The sequence below is a fragment of the Euprymna scolopes genome, chromosome 46 (genome assembly GCF_053919585.1).
Source record: "Euprymna scolopes isolate OS-2025 chromosome 46, ASM5391958v1, whole genome shotgun sequence".
In the NCBI taxonomy this organism is placed as follows: domain Eukaryota; kingdom Metazoa; phylum Mollusca; class Cephalopoda; order Sepiida; family Sepiolidae; genus Euprymna; species Euprymna scolopes.
This window is the reverse complement of record NC_136527.1, coordinates 175119708-175137909: the sequence shown is the minus strand read 5'-3', so window position 1 is coordinate 175137909 and position 18202 is coordinate 175119708. Positions and strand designations below refer to the sequence as shown.

At 34.8% G+C, this 18202-nt stretch overlaps 1 protein-coding gene across 1 annotated transcript; it reads left to right on the top strand.

The window, feature by feature from the left end:
* The first annotated feature begins 2841 nt into the window (after nucleotides 1-2841).
* On the top strand, nucleotides 2842-15925 carry LOC145270286 (uncharacterized). The gene is made up of 2 exons (XM_080125930.1): nucleotides 2842-3313; nucleotides 15912-15925. The coding sequence occupies exons 1-2, from the start codon at nucleotides 2842-2844 to the stop codon at nucleotides 15923-15925; spliced, it is 486 nt and encodes a 161-aa protein (XP_079982056.1).
* Nucleotides 15926-18202: the final 2277 nt, after the last annotated feature.

Genomic DNA, 18202 nt, shown 5'->3' with positions numbered 1-18202 from the left:
AAATGACAGGAGGAGTAGAGATTGTGTATATATATAGATCAGTTGGAACCAGTAGACGGTGGAACAAACACGTCGGTAATCCTGGCTCATGGACACAATTTACGAATTATGTTACGATCCTCTATTTCCTGTTTTCCTCTGGCCAACCTAATATGTTAAAATTTTCTTTTGATGTGACTAACGTCGGAATTTAATTTTGGGAAGGCCAGAAGTAACAATGTGTCTCTTATTTTTTCGATTCCTTATCTATTACCTGCTACCCTTTGGCCAACCTAATATGTTAAAATTTTCTTTTGATGTGACTAACGTCGAAATTCAAATTCTGGGAAGGCCAAAGACACTATTTTTCTCTAATAAACAAAGAGTGAATCTCGGCCGGGATTCGTTTTATTCTTTTTTATTTTTATTTTATTTTTTCCACTGAGAGGTTATTTCCACAAATTTATTTGTATGGGAGAACACTTTACTTGTTTCCTTGGGCCTATGAAAGGTCTCGTTTAATATTGATATAAATGTTATCAGGCACAACGAGCCGCGACGCTAAAACAGCAACGTCGCAACTTTGAAGACCAGGTAAGAGAACTAACGTTATTTATTATTTTTTTTTCTTTCTGTTTGTTGCTTTGTTGACTGGCGTTTGCAACGGTTCAGTTTTTTTGTCTGTAGTGATAATTCGAGCCCGAGCCGCTTTTAAGTTCCCATCATTTAGCCACATGTTTTTTAACAGTTTTTGCGATACTCGCTAACAGTGTTGGGTTCGTTTGGCTTAACCAGAATTTCTGGAGTTATTTAATATTTATTTATTTATTTTAATTTTTTTTTTTTTTTTTTTTTTTACTTTTTATGGATTCCTTAGAGTTAGACAGCTGCCGACAGCAGCAAGCTGTGCTAAGAAATAAAATTAGTACAGAACTATGATCAAGCTACTTTGCCAATGGCAGTTTTTCAAGAACACCGGGAAATGATAATGGGATGGCTGGAACGCCTTGGCGAGTTGGAAAACGAGGTGACAGCTGTATGCTTGGACAGTCCTCCGAGTGTGGAGCTTAAAACTAATGATGACTCGTTGGATAATGCCTTCCGATTTAGGAAGAACACTTTCCAGAAATTAAACGAGTTAAGTGAGAAGTTTGAGGGGAGTCGAACAGATAGACGAGAAGAGAGTTTGGGGAGTGAAATAGCCCCAGAATTTAGAGCTAATATGGAAGCTCCTACCTTTGATGGAGAACTATCTGATGATCGATTCGCCTTCAAAAATTTCTTGGCTGGTTTCTGAAATTGTGCTGAGGGCTTTCGCTCTGAGTTGACAAAGTTTCGCTTGTTGAAGAGTTGCCTAAAGGGTCAAGCTCTACATTTGGTGAAGCACCTTTCCACCACAGAAGCTAATTTTCCTGTGGTTTTGCAGCTGTTGGAGGGAGAATATTTGGATATACCAAATATTTTGGATCAGATGTTTCAGCAGTTAGTAGCATCCAGGCCAAAGGTGGATAGCCAGTTTTCTCAAGTTAAAGTTTATCTTAACCAAATCAGGTGTGCTTTGCTGGAGCTGAAAAATAGCTACTAGTTGGACTTTTTGGAACCGGCTTAATAAGTCATATTGTGTTTGTCCGGCTACCGGTTTCTTTAAAGAGAGAATTAATGAGAAAAACTGGAAATAGTTATCCCGGAATTGATGACATTGTTTCCTTGTCTAAGAATTTAATCAAGGATCTGGTGAGATTGGAGGAGTATTCACCCCCTTCTGGCAATGGCAGGTTTCGATCTGATCGATTTGTTCCAGGCTCTTACCCACCAAAAAGAGCTTTAGATAACTTTTCCTCTAGGGGTGACACCCCACTATCAATGTCAACTTGTAAGTTTTGTTCTTCAGGCGGACACGACGGGAAATTATGCAAAAAAGTTTGCTACATATGAAGAGAGACTATCAAGGTGCAAAGAATTGCGCCTTTGTATTGCCTGTGCTACGGAAAAACATTCATATGATAAATGTCCCGGTAACAAAAAGGGCTTCGCATATGGTTGTGCTAATTGTGGCTCGAAACGGCACTATACTGTAGTTTGCCCTAAAGATAGAGCCTCTTCGGAGAAAACTAAAGTAAATACCAATTTCCAGACTTGTGACACTCAACAGAGATCTATCCTTCCTATCTATAAAGTGGTTCTACATCGCAACAAGAAACGTTATGTTTGTAAATGTATACTTGATTCTGGAAGTCAACGTTCCTATTTTTCCAGAAGCATTCTGAAGGGATTAGATATTTCTTTAGAGTCATGTTATGACCGTCAATATACAATACAAACATTCGTGGGAGAGGAGAAAAAGAATTTAAGTGAGGTATTATTGCAGGTGGAAATGGTGCCTGGCACCAAAAGACCTTTGCCTGTCCTCATTGACTCCTCCTTTAATTTAAAGACCCAAATAGATGGAATGGATTTAATATATAAGAATTTAAGAGAGGCCCATTTCCAATTAGCTGCTGAATTTGACAGAAAGGGACGTCTTTTTCCTATTCAAGGTCTAGTGGGGGTAGATCTGCTGCAGTTTTTGCACCCTTTAAGCCTGATAAGGTGCCAGAATGGTGTTGCCTGGGAGACCCCAAAGGGTATAGTGCCTTGGGGGAATTCGCTTAACTTCTTGAAAGAATCCCAGATAATGTCAATCGGAGAGGAGCGTTCACCACCCGTTGATTATGAAAAGGTCCTTGCCAGCATGAGTACTGTTTCCACTACAGCGGTGAACTTTGTGCTGGCACCTCAATATAATTATATAGATCTTATAAGGATACTTTTGAGAACACCTCAGTGGAAAGAGGGTTGGACAGTTTGTTTAGTTTGGAACTTATGGGGCTCACTGAGGAGGAAACTTTTTCAGATTTTGAACGTAAGAAGGTAAAGGAGTTCCAAAACTCTGTGGTCATAGAGAACCAGTGTTATTATGTCAAGCTTCCTTGGTGGGAGGACAAGATTGGCAAAGTTCCATCTAATTATTCGGTGGCGTTAGCAGTTTTGAACCGTGTGTTCAATAAACTGGAAAAAGAAAACAAATATAGGAAGTATTTGAATGTTTTCCTGGAACAAGAAAGGGAGGGCATTGTGGAGAGAATTGTGGTTACTCCGGAAGAGTATGAAAAATATGTATGGATACCACACAGTCCTGTATATAAAACTGAAGAGCAAAGCACTACAAAAGTGCGGCCTGTGTTTAATTGTTCATCGAAGCCCAAGGGTGGAATCTCGATTAATGAGGCTGCCTACCCCGGGGTGAACTTGATGGGAAGTTTCCTGCAGTTGTTCTACACTTCCGCTCTAATGAGTATGTCTTGCTTATTGACATCCGCAAGGCATTTTTGCAAATTAAACTCCTCACTGAGGAGGATAAAACTCGATTTTTTTTTTCTTACAATAGGAAAAAACTTGGTATGCTTTAGATATACCACCTTAATATTTGGCTATAATGCCTCTCCGTTTATATTAAATTTCCTTTTGAAGCATCATGCGGACCGTTATCCACAAGATGAATGCTCCAAAACTATTGGAGAAAATTTTTATGTGGATAACCTTATTAAAACAGGGAATGTTCCTGAGAACGAGCCGCGACGCTAAAACAGCAACGTAACAACTTTGAAGAGTTTAAGACTCTTTTTTTTTTTTTTTGGTGACCATATACGAACGACCATAAAAAGACGAAGAAAACGCTTACAACCTTTTCAGAGAAAATGAATTTTAATTCGGACTCTAATCTTCGGGCGAGAGAGAGCCCAACACTTGAACCTTTTGAAGGTTTTGTTTGTTTTGAAGAAAGGTCGATTAAAGGACAGAGAAGAGAAAAAAACATGGAAAAAACTCTTTCTATGTTATTTCCCCCCCCCCTTTCAGAATCCCCTTTTTTCAAGTAAGCCGTTCTTATTTATTTTAAAGGAAAAGAGAATGCCCCCCCCTTTGGAAAGTCTAATTTCGAGTCTCCATTACAAATTATATTTCTTCCTTTTTTTGTATTTACTTCAATTGAATTTGAACTTTGTTCGTTATATTTTTTTCTGTAACCTTGTTAATGTGGTATTTTTTTACATTTGCTTTTGGGAAGCAAAACAGCAACCAGTTTTTCCAAAATAAACTTTGGAATTTTTAAAATTCAATTCAAGGTCATTTATTTATTTATTTATTTGTGTTGTTGCATTGCTATTTTCGTTTTTGTTTTTTTAGTACATGTTTTTCAACAAAGTCGAATTTTTCAAAAATAAAAAATATATAAAAACAACGTTTTTGTAAGAATAAACCGATGTTATTTATTTTAAGCAATATATACAGAACTTTTTTTAATTTATAACTATTTTGAAAAAAATAAACACTTAAAAAAACAGAATATATTTATTTTTTTAAAGCTTAAACAATATAAATAAAGTAGAATTATTTTTATAAATTTAAAGAGTAAATTTTAATTTGGTTTCCCCCTTAACATTTTCTCATAAAATGACGACTCTGAAGTTTTCGGGTATGCTGAAAACGAATATCGCATTTAACTTTTCTTCAAATATGTCGTTTTTCGGATTTGAAGCAATGTATTTTTTTTTTTAAAGCGATGACCTAAATTTATTGTTTTTCTCAACAGTTAATTTCCTATTTAAATAATTTCACGTTTTATTCGTGTAAATTTTTTTTTTGTATTGATTTTTTTTTTGTATTAAGAATGAACAAAGATAATAAACTTTATAGGAAAACAATTGGACACGCTTCAATAATGAACGAACATTTTTACACGAGGAACGAAATAATAATAACACCGTGTTAAGATGACCTAAATTCATTGTTCTTTAGCAGTTGATTTTCTTTTTATATAATATCACGTTTAAATCGCGTTTTTCATGATTTAATGTTGATTCTTTTATATTTTCATATATTTTATTTCTTAATGAATTTGACACACGAAACAAAAGTTCGGTAAATTTACTAAAGAAATCTTAACAAACAAAACAAATTTTCTGTTTTGAACACAAAAGAAAAAAAAACGAATTCATCCCGATTTTTTTTTTTTTTTTCGTCTTGAACTCCTGGAATGAAAGGTTAGTTTTTTCATCTTTTTTACACTTATAAAACTATTCAATCAGTAACTTTTAAATTAATCTTAAAAATTTAAATAAGTTTATTGATTCCACCATTCTTTATAACAGACTTGAATAAAAAAAATATGAATTCCTAATTAAAAAAGAAAATCACCTTAAATATATTATTCAATCGGACATTTGAATGTTGATAAATATGCTTATTTAGTAAAATACTACTACTACTACTACTACTACTAATAATAATAATAATAATAATAATGCTTATTTTAGTAAAACTTATATGACTTTTGAGCAAATAATAATGTTTTCGATAATGACAAAAAATTATTTCGAAGTTTATCAAATTGTTAAACAACTGAACACAAAAACTGATTTTTTTTATATTTAATTGTTTTAACATTTTTTTTTATCTGTTTATTGTCTGTCTTATTTTGTCGCTAGAGAATTCTGTTTGCTATTTTAATGTTGATCAATTTCTTTTATAAAGTTTACATGAAATGAGCACCCATTTATTGACCATCATCAATTAGAAGAAACTTAATGTAGAAAAAAATAATACCCCTGAAAATTAAAATATACTTTTTTTTATATATTAAATATCCGCAAAGAAGAAACTAAAACAAACAAAAAAAAAATTTAAGATTTTAGATTTAAATTAACACCGTGTTACGATGACCTAAATTCATTGTTCATTAGCAGTTGATTTTTTTTCGGTGCTAATGCAGAGAGTGGTCCGCGAATGGGAGATAACTTTCTTACGTAAATTTAACGTACAATGAACATTCACTCCATGGTCAATTATGGGTCAACGAGACATATTGCCAGTGTTTGCAGTTTCACATTTTCGGGCGGTGGTACGAAGGGACCATTTTGATTTTTCTTTATTACGCTTTTGTGGTGGTGGTGGGGGGGTCCATGTGCTGTTAACTATTCTGTACTTTCACCTAACAATTTAATAAACGAAAAATATAAAAATATAATTAAGCATAACAAAACTTGGCAAAAAATGTCACCATGACATATATTAGATTTATTCTTGCAAGTATTTGATTTAATTTTCTATTCATGAGCGATATTCGGAACTCCCAAAATGACCCTTTCACGTCAGTCAATTCTTCTTTTTCTAACGGAATATTCAGCAGTACTTTTTTCAAAGTAAAAAAAAAATAAATAAAACACGCCAATATAAGTTAAAACATAATAAAAAAAACTTATCCAGGTTGGAAGAAATTAATTTATATTGCATTTGGTAACATTTATTTGTAATATAAGTTTATTTTTATTTTTTTGTCAATCTCGATAATATACCAATGTACAACTTACCGTTATAATGTCCATTTTTTAAAGTTTTTGTGTCTGTTATAAACGAATATCACATTCAAAATTGGGCCCGGCAAACAGTTTTGAAGATATCGACATCTTCATAATCCAATGGTGTCTTTAGTAGTTTTGCCCGGCTTAAGCATTTTTTGTGCTATTTTTCGTTTTTATTTATTTATTTATTTATTTTTTAGAGGGTATTCATTTATAGAACTTGTATAGTTTTTAACATGTGCTCCTGCAGTTTAATTAACCGTTTTTCCGTAAGTGACGTGTCGATATTAACCAAGCAGGATCCGTTTAATAATTTCACAAATATTCTGTATTACTTTGTGCAGGGATTGAGTTATGATCCATAACATCAATTACAATTTTCATTTAACTCATCAAGTGCCTCATCTCTCACAATGTCGTCTACCAAGCTCTTGCTCTTCTCAAAATTATCACATAAAGATAAAAGAATTACATATACCATACGTTCCCTTTTAAGCACAATACTTTACTGTTCTTATGCTCAGCTAAGAAATTTCACAAAAATTCTGTATTACTTTGTGTAGGGATTGAGTTATGCTTCATAAAATCCATTAAAATTTTAAGCGCAAGACGTGACTGTTTTTTATGCTTAACTTAGAAAGGTAAGTCGTATAAGCTCGAACGTTTCAAAATGGTTCTTATTCTCATCAGAGGGTATGTTAACCTTTTAATTAATAAATGGTTGCTCCAAATATTTTCTTCAAAATATGAAACTTTGTCAAACAGAAAGGTTGAACATATTATTGCAGGATGTAAGTAGAATCATTTTTATATTGAATAGAAAAAGCTGTTCGTAAGTTTTTTTTTTTTTTGTTTTTTTTTTTACAAAAAAGGTCACCACTTATCAAGGGCAGGAAGCCACCGGAGAATAAGGGTTATTGAATGTACAGTATACAATGGGATAATTTCTTAGTAATCGTTAGTAGTAGAAATTTGGTAAATTGGATTATTTATTGGGACGGTTCATCATGAATTTGTTTACATTGGACTTGAAATCAACCAAATTGTAGTCAGCTGGAAAACAGACATACAGAAGACAGTTCCAGAGGTGCGCAGTTCTGAGGAAGATGCTTTGCTCAGGGAATCTACATTTCAGTTTAGGCACCGATGAAGAGTGGAGAAAATTATTGACAGTGATTTCAGCTAGACGGGTGTTTTTCATGAAAGATTGATGAGGGAGAACCATAAATTGGAGCTCAGATGAGCACTTGCCATGGAAATAGCGATAAAGCAGAGACATGCTCGCTATTTCTCTTCTTTGGGAAAGAGGTTGTTGGGAAAAGAAAAGGGATTCCTTTACTAAGCTTTACTATCCTTGTTTTATCGTTATGTCCATGGCAGGCGCTCGTTTGAACTCTAATCTCTGGTCCCCCCCTCGCCAATCTTTCATGAAAAACACTCGTGTGGCTGAATCCACTGTGAAAAATTTCCCCCACTCTATATCTGTGCCTAAATCAAAACGCGGATTCCATGAACAAAGCTTCTTTCTTAGAACTGCACGTCTGTGGAACTCTGTTCCGTCTGCCTGCTTCCCACTGGACTACAACTTGGATGTGTTCAAGTCCAACGTTAATAAATTCCTAATGAACCGCCCCCTTAAGTAAATACTTAATCAAATCTCCACACTAACGTAATATACTTGCAATAACCCTTATCCCTGAGTGGCTTCCGGGCCTTGATAAGTGGTGATCACTGTGTAAAAAAAAGCTACAAAGTCTATTTTGAGCTTCGTCAAGGCATCGTAAGCTGCTTCTAGCAGCCCCTGCCCAGATGTGGCAACAGTACTCCATCATTGGACGTACTTGGTTCTTATATAGATAGTGAATTGCATCAGGAGTGAGATATCCACTGGAGTGGTATAAAGATCCCACCATTTTTCCAGCAACCTTGGGAACAGATTTGATGTACATGTTCCATTTTAGATGAGGAGTAAATGTCAAGCCCAGAAGTTTATCAAAAAGTGGGGCCTCCCCAAGACGGGAGCCATTCATTTCAATTGATGCCAGATAGGGATCAGAGCGTTGATGATATAAAGATAGAAGCTTGGTTTTAGATGCATTAAAAGTAACCAGCTAGTTCTTTCCCCATTGGACTACGTGCTCAAGATAAGAGGAAAGAGATGCGTTGCCATGGATGGTAGTGTCGTCAGCATAAATGTCTATGAATGATGTAAGTATGTGTTTTGGGAGATCATTGATGTAGATCAAGAAGAGAGTTGGACCAAGGATGGACCCCTGAGGAACTCCAGCATTAATACTGAGAGCTTCCAATTTCTGCCCATCAACCACTACTTTTACGAACCTAGGTGAGGGAAATGATTTAATAATAGAGAAAACATTTCCAGCTATACTCTAGCTTAAAATCTCGTAAAGTAGGCCTTTATGCCATACACTATCAAAGGCCTTTGATATATCAAGACCAATTGCCCTAGAATAGAAGCCTTTGAAGAGAGATTCGCTAATCTTATGAGATATAACCGTTAGCACATCTGCTGTAGATCTAGCAGAATGGAAACCATATTGTATGTCACTTAGAAGGTTATTTATGCTGAGGTGGTTGACTACTTCATTATTTAACATGGATTCTAGCTACTTACTCATAACGCACAGGAGACTTATTTGTCTGTACTGAGAGGAAAATGACCGATTACCTGAATTCTTAAATACAAGGTTTTCCAGGGTGTTGGGAAGCAATTCTTTTTAAGACAATGCTTAAACAGTTTTATAAATATGGGAGCTGTTTCTGGTTGCAACTTTTCCAACATTATAATTGGAATACTGTCAGGGCCAGTTGCTTTATTGGAATCAAGGTTCTTGATTAGCTTGGCAACATCATGCACTTATATTTGTATGTCGCAGAGCATGTTTTCTGTTACAGGAGGAAATACGGGAGGATGGATGACCTTGGTAGAATTACCTACAAAGTTCTGGGCAAAGAGTTTGGCTTTGTTTATGGTAAGGAAATTGCCTCAGGTCCATTGATTATGGTTGGGATAGAACACACACTTCTGTTCAGGACAGTGTTTGCTATTTGCCAAAACTGGTGGGAACCTAGCCGCTGCTCAGCTACTTTGGTTTGAACAGACTGAGCATACAACTCTCTTGTATTTTTATTACTCTTTTACAGTGGTTGCTGGCAGTCCTGAATGCGGATTTAATCTCAGTACATCTATTACGTTGCAAGCAATAGAAAAAGTGATTTCTGAGTGTTATGGCAGCAACACATTCTGGATAGAACCAGGGATGGCTGTTACGTTGTTGCTGGAATATTTTCGAGGGTATGAAGCTGTCTATATCTACCATTAACCATTTTGCCAGGTTTGATAAAATAGAGGACACATCCTTTTTAAACAGAGCACAGAGGTAGATCAGATATAAATGTACAAAAGCTATCCCAGTCAGTCATAGAGTATCGATATACTATACGATGGAGAGGTACGTCTGAGGACTTATTGTATGTCATTTTAATCTTCACTGATACAACCGAGTGATCAGAGGATCCCAGTGGAGACAGAATAGAAGATGAACATAGCTCATGGCAAGTTGTGAGAAAAATGTCGGGCACACAGGTGTGGTCATGAACAATCTGAGTGAGGTCATAAGCAATGGAGAAATCGTTGCAAAACCTCCCCTATTCATCTGTCTTGTTTGAGTGGGTTAACCATTCCATATTGTGAACATTGAAGTTTCCACTGATGTGAATGATAGCAGAAGTCAATTTTCTCATATATGCTCTTAAAAAGTGTATTGTGGGGCCGATAGAGGACAAATGTAAATGCAGTGGTGTGAGCAAGTGCAACCTAGAAGCACATATAGAATAAATCAGGGTCTAAGCGAAACTGGCATTGGATCAACTATTTCCCTAGATGAGTTCATAGTTAAAGAATACTCTAACTTAACTTCCAAATCTGACCCCCAAGATCGCCATGGGCATGGAATATATGCCTATATTAAAGATGGCGTTCCATGTGGGAGGGACATCTCGAGAGAAGACCCTAATTTTTTCTTTATGTGTTTCTGGACTGAACTTGCTCACACTACTGCATTTGCTCTTTATCGCCCCTACAACAGCAGAGTTACTATCTTTAAAAGCATATCTGAGAAAATCGACCAAATCCTGTCTGCTCATCTTTCAGCTTACTTTCACGTCTGTAGAAACTTCAATGTTCACAATGGAATGGTTAACCTAATCAAACAAGACAGATGATAAGAAGAGGTTCTGTCATGCTTTCTCCATTGTTTATTACCTAAGATTGTTCACGAACCAACTTGTGTGCCTGATACCGACGGTCAGTATGCAAGTGTCCTAGACCTTTTTTTCACAACTTGCCTAAGCTATGTTCATCTTCCATTCCGTCTCCAGTGGGATCTTTCGACCATACAGTTAATATAAAAATGAAATGTAATAAGTCCTTAGACGTATATCGATACACTTTGGCTGACTGGGATAGCTTCCGTACATTTTTATTTGATCTCCTCTGCATCCCCTGTTTAATATGGATGTATCCTCTCAGACCTGACAGAATGGTTAATTGTAGGTATAGACCATTTCGTTCACTCAGAAAATGTCAGCAAAAACCTTACAGAAACCGTGGTTCTCTCCAGAATGTGCTTCTGCTATAGCGTACAGAAATCACTTGTTCTATTGCTTCCAAAGTAATAAATGTACTGAGACTAAAGCCGCATCCAGAACAGTCAGCAACCACAGTAAAAGCATAATAAAGAACCCAAAAGAATTGTATACTCAGTCCGTCAAGTCCAAAGTAGCTGAGCAGCGACTTGGTTCCCACCAGTTTTGACAAATAGTAAACAGGATCCTGAACATTAGCGTGTGCTCTATGCCAGCTACCATCACTGGAACTGAGGTAATCTCGTCAACATCACACAAAGCCAAACCCTTTGCCAAAAACTTTGCAGCTAATTCTACCCTATGTGATCAAGGCCGCCAACCCCCAGGATTCCCACCTGTGTCAGAAAACACTCTGTGGGACATACAAATATCCGTGCATGATGTTGCCAATCTAATCAAGAACCTTGATTCCAGCAAAGCAACTGACCCTCACAGCATTCCTATTATAGTGTTGAAAAAGCTTCAACCTGATAGAGTTCCCATACATATAAAGCTGTTTAAGCATTATCTTAAGGAGAATTACTTCCCAACACCCTGTAAAACCGCGGCAATATATCCTGTATTTAAGAATTCAGGTGATTGGTCATCTTTCTCTCAGTACAGACCTATGTCTCATGTGGATCATGAGTAAGTTGCTGGAATCTGTGTTAAATAGAGAAGTAGCCAACCACCTCAGTAAAAATAAACTTCTAAGTGACATACAATGTGGTTTTCGTTCTGCTAGATCTACAGCAGATGTGCTACCAGTTATATTTTATAATATTAGCGAATCTCTTGAGAGAGGCTTACTTTGTAGGGCAGCTGTTCTTGACATAGCAAAGGCAAATGATAGAGTATGGCATAATAGTCTATGGCACAAGATTTCCAGTTACAGTATAGCTGGAAATGTTTTCTCTATTATTAAATCATTTCTCTCTGATAAGTTCATAAGAGTAGTGGTTGATGGGCATAAATCAGAAGCTCATAGCATTTATGCTGGAGTCCCTCAAGGGTCCATCATGGGTCCAACTGTCTTCATAATCTACATCAATGATCTTCCAACTCATATCCTTAGATCATTCATAGAAATTTATGCTGAAGACACTATCGTATATGGCAGTACATCAAAGACTGTAAACGACCACGTTGTCTCTGATCCTCTCTCCTCTGATCTTGAGGATATGGTACAATGGGGAAAGAGGTGGTTGGTTACTTTTAATGCATCTAAAACCAAGCTTCGATATGTATATCATGAACGCTCTGATCCCCATCTGCCATCAATTCAAATGAATGACTCTCATCTTAGGGAGGCCCCACTTTTTGACAAACTTCTGGGCTTGACCTTTACTCTTCATCTGAAATGGAACATGTACATCAAATCTGTTCCCAAGATCGCTGGTCAAATGGTGGAATCCTTATACCACTCAAGTAGATATCTCACTCCTAATGCAATTCCCTTTCTATGTAAGAGCCAGGTTGTCCACGGATGGAGTATTGTTGCCACAAGTTGCCAGTAGGTGCTAGAAAAGACTTATCCTGCCTTTATGGAGTTCAAAATAGACTTTGTAGCCTCATAGTGGGGATGCCATTTTATCTTCCCCACAACCTCTTTCTCACTGAAGAGACGGTATGAGCTTGTCTCTGTTTTATCATTATTTTATGACAATTGCTCATTTGAGCTGCTGTCTATAGCCTCCCCTCACCAGACTTTCAGGAGAAACACGTGCCTTACTGTAAACACTATCAATAATTTTCTCCTCTCTTTATCTGTGCCCAAACCGAAATGCAGATTCCAAGAATAAAGTTTCATCCCTGGAACTGCACACCTGTGAAACTCTTTTCCATTTCCCTGCTTTCCGGCTGGCTATATATGGTCATTATCAAGTTCAATGTAAACAAATTCTTGATGAGCCGTTCCTCTTAATCCAATTAATCAAATGTCCACTAACAATTATTATGAAATTGTCGTATTGACCACTGTATGCTTACTAACCCCTATCCCCCAGTGGCCTCTTGGCCTTGATAAATGGTGACTCCTTTGCAGAAAAAACATAAATCAAACGTAGGTATATAAAATTTCAAACGTACAATTTTTAATGACTCAAAAAAATTATAATAATTTAAAACTTTTCTTAAACTTGAAAAAATATATTAATTATTGTGGGGAAACAACTTAAAAAAAACAACTTTTACACACTATGAAAAACTGTTACAAACTATGAAAAACTGTCACAAACTATTAAAAACTTGGGTCGCAATTTTAAATCCAATATGTTTCAACACTTTGTAAGAACATATTCTGTGGAGATCTGTAGTAAAAAAAAAAATCGTGCAAACCTTTTACCACTGGCAACGCCCGCTTCAGAGAGTGAAAGAAGAAAGAAGAAGAGAATGGCCACTGCGTCTATTTATAGACTAGAGATCATGGGAAGAGTATGCAAATAACTTTGGACGGTTTTGTCCTGTAAAAAGCCTGTATTTGGGAGAGAGGGTGTCTTTTTTGTTTGGCAGAAGCAATTGCTGTCAGAAGTGCATTGGACTGCAGTATTGAAGAGTGAAGATTGAGTTGTGGGGTCATTGTATTTAACCACAAGATCATAAAATTCTGTAAAGTTTCTTCCGTGAACAACTTGTGCTCTAGTTCAAATTAAATAACTTTATACCTCTTAAGTTTGCACTTTATAAACCACACACAAAAATAACCTAACAATGAAGTACAACCACACAATATATATATTGTCTGATTATTATGTGAAGATGAATTAGTATTGATACAACACATAAACATTTTAAAGGTCAATCGGTTTGGCAGGTGAGTTGTTACACACTCCTATAAACATAATACAAATTATCCAAGATACTATTGGTCTATTTTCTAAACAACTCTTACATCATTACAAATTTTATGATGTCGTACCATCAGGCATGAACATCATAAACCACATGCAAAATGGATAGTTGCAGTTGAAAACAGAGAACTAAGCTTTGTCAATCTGGACATTAGCAACGATTTATTCCAACGACGCCTGGTATTTTACATGTAACATTATATCAATTTATAACTTCTTTTTAATTTGAACAATTTTTTATTATTCTGTAAAAGAGCTCTTAAAGACACAACACCAATTTTATGACGTTTGTGAGCTGAACATCATAAACTACATACAAAATGGTAGCTGAAAAATAAAAACAAATCCTCGCCAATCTGCACAATAGCTAATTTTATTGCAACCGACGTATGGTCCGTAATATGAAACAAAATATCAGTTTAAAACTTCTTTGCAATTTGCTCATTTTTTTTACTATTCTGTAAAACATAACTTTTAAACACATAGAGTTCTTATTTACATAACCTCAATGTAATGTCCGGGTAAAATTTGTTATACTAACAGTAAAGATGATATTTAATGACAATATGGATACAATTCACTTTAAACACATAGAGTTCTTATTTACATAACCTCAATTTAATGTCCGGGTAAAATTTGCTATACAAAATCTAAAGATGATATTTAATGACAATATGGATACTCAGGGGTCATTGAATTATCATATATTTTAAATATGAACCTTACTTATCCACTGTTAATTTTATTACTTAATATCATCTCAGCACTATATAAACGACATTCAAAATTGTTTGCAGCAGATAAAACATTAGGTGTAACAACCCTCAAAACATTCCACGGTAAAGAGAAAAATGCAGATAAAACATTAGGTGTAACAACCCTGAAAAACCTCCACATTAAATATCGACAAGATACAGAAACAAAGATTAACTTGTTTGATTTGTTGATCTTCATCAATTCTCTGTTTAAGGACCTCGTTATGAATGAAGAAACTTTGATTTCTTAAAATAAACGTAAAAAAAGAACCCAATTCTGTTGCATTAAATTAGTATGAATATTAAACGTTCGGTGAAATAATTCGTTGAATGAAAAACTGTTGATTTCTAAACATAAAAGTAAAAAAATATAAAACCCAATTCTGTTGTATTAAATTATTATGAATATTAAACGTTCGATGAAATACTTCGTTGACTGAAAAACTGTTGATTTCTAAACATAAAAGTAAAAAAATATAAAACCCAATTCTGTTGTATTAAATTCGCTATTATTAGTATTAACAAATATGTATTGTTATGAAAATATTCAGTTTAATATCAAACACATTATAAATAAGCGGCTATATTTCCACACATATGACTTAAAACGAAAGCTATTTTAAAAGACCATATTAGTATCCATTGCTAAGTAACTAGATTATATATTGATTTGTATTTTTAACTTTAATTTACTGAGTATTTAAATTCACTTTTATTGTATTATTGTTTATTATATTTCTATGGTTAGCAATATATTTTTATTAATTTCAGTAGCAACTATGGTAGTTGCATGTATATTAGTAGCAATATATTAGTTTATTATTAACAATAGTATTATTGTTCCTACAAATTCTTACTATATTATTGTTTATTTCGATTTATTGAATAATTCCTTATATATTAACATTTAAACAATATTATAACACGATCAGCTGGCGTGTGACCGACCCAGGTGTTACACTAAATCTCCTGGAAACAGTCCGCATATGAAGATCTGTTATTTGACGTCTTTTGTTCAGTAGCAACTATAGTAGTTGTATGCTTATTATACCTAAAATTCTTACTATATTATTGTTTATTATACTTTATTAAGTGCATAATTCATTTATCTATTACACAATACTACGAATAGTATTTAACATTTAAAGAATATGAATTTGAATTAAGTGTTTATTTCTGTAATTTTTAAATGTTTTATTAAGTTATATTTCTTGTTTTGTTGGCACAATTAAAATAAACAATGATATTAAAATATTAAATTTCATTTATTTTTTTATTTTCAGATGTTCCTGGTTGAATGTTTTCACTGAATATTAAGTGACCATCCTTCTCCTTAAGCAGTATTCTATACATTATTATTATTATTAGTCTATATACAATTATTTGCTTGCGTGGCAGACAACAAAAACAGCTGCACACAACATTATTATACATACATATGTGAAGAATTATTTTATCTGGATTGTTAAGCAAATAGTGATAAAAACATCACACATATTTAAATTTGTGAAATTGTTGTTTAATGATTTTATAAATCATAAGATATCGAATTTAACATTTCAGAAAAATCTGCTTACAAGACAGAATATTTTAACTTTTTCACTACGAAATATCTTTTATCAAACGAAAAATACAAACTGAAATTTGTTTAGCATAAACTCTGACTTGCATCAACAACTCCAATAAGGGAAAAGCCACATTCTTGTGAAGTGTGTGGATTTTCTTGTTCTCTGAAATCAAAGTTAGTGATACATATGAAAACTCAGACTGGGGAAAAGCCACATTCTTGTGAAGTGTGTGGATATTCTTTTACTAATAAATCGAATTTAGTAATACATATGAGAACTCACACTGGGGAAAAGCCACATTCTTGTGAAGTGTGTGGACATTCTTTTACTGAAAAATCAAACTTAGTGAAGCATAGGAGAACTCACACTGGGGAAAAGACACATTCTTGTGAAGTGTGTGGATATTCTTGTTCTCAAAAATCACATTTAGTGACACATATGAGAACACACACTGGAGAAAAGCCACATTCTTGTCAAGTGTGCGGGTATTCTTGTTCTGAAAAATCAAAGTTAGTGAGACATATGAGAACTCACACTGGGGAAAAGCCACATTCTTGTGAAGTGTGCGGATATTCTTTTTCTCACAAATCAACATTAGTGAGACATATGAGAACTCACAGTGGGGAAAAGCCACATTCCTGTGAAGTGTGTGGATATTGTTGTTCTCAAAAATCACATTTAGTGACACATATGAGAACTCACACTGGGGAAAAGCCACATTCTTGTGAAGTGTGTGGATATTCTTGTTCTGCAAAATACACATTAGTTACACATATGAGAACTCACACTGGGGAAAAGCCACATTCTTGTGAAGTGTGTGGATATTCTTGTTCTAAAAAATCAATGTTAGTTATACATATGAGAACTCATACTGGGGAAAAGCCACATGCTTGTGAAGTTTGTGGATATTCTTTTACTAATAAATCAAGTTTAGTTGAGCATATGAGAACTCACACTGGGGAAAAGCCACATGCTTGTGAAGTGTGTGGATATTCTTTTACTAATAAATTTAATTTAGTTATACATATGAGGACTCACACTGGGGAAAAGCCACATTCTTGTGAAGTGTGTGGACATTCTTTTACTAAAAAATCAAAATTAGTGATACATATGAGAACTCACACTGGGGAAAAGCCACATTCTTGTGAAGTGTGTGGACATTCTTTTACTGAAAAATCAAACTTAGTGAAACATAGGAGAACTCACACTGGGAAAAACAGAGCTTAACAGAGCTGAAAGAGAGAAATAGACCAAATACCAAGGTCTCATGTATGATATGAAAAGAAACTGGAACCTAAATGGGATATCGATCATACCAGTTATTATAGGTGCCACAGGACAACTGAAGAAGAACCTGAAGTCCTACCTAACTAATATTCTGGTGAACCAAATGCAAAAGAGATTCAGACAATTGCACTTAAGAGAACAGCGAGGATACTAAAAAGAACTCTCGGTTGGTTTCAATAAAAAAGCGGGGCAATGTTGGCAGCTAGTTTGGCTGCCCCATATCCAGCATTACAATCTTCAAAGGAAGAAAAATAATAAAAAAAAGTAAAAATTCTTGTCCTGAAATTCAGTAAGACCAAGAGACCAAAATAAAAGATATAATACAATATATGAAGATGGTTACATATAAAATTATTAAACGAGACGTTGCACATGAAACCATTGAACGAGATGTTGCATATGAAGCCGTTAAGCCATACAGTGCATATGAAACCATTAAACCAGACGTTGCATATGAAACCATTAAACAAGACGTTGCATATGGAACCATTAAACAAGACGTTGCTTATGAAACCATTAAAACAGACGTTGAACATGAAACCATTAAACCACACGTTGCACATGAAACCATTAAACCAAACGTTGCATATGAAACCCTTAAACCAAACGTTGCATATGAAACCCTTAAACCAAACGTTGCATATGAAACACTTAAACCAAACGTTGCATATGAAACCCTTAAACCAAACGTTGCATATGAAACCATTAAACCAGACGTT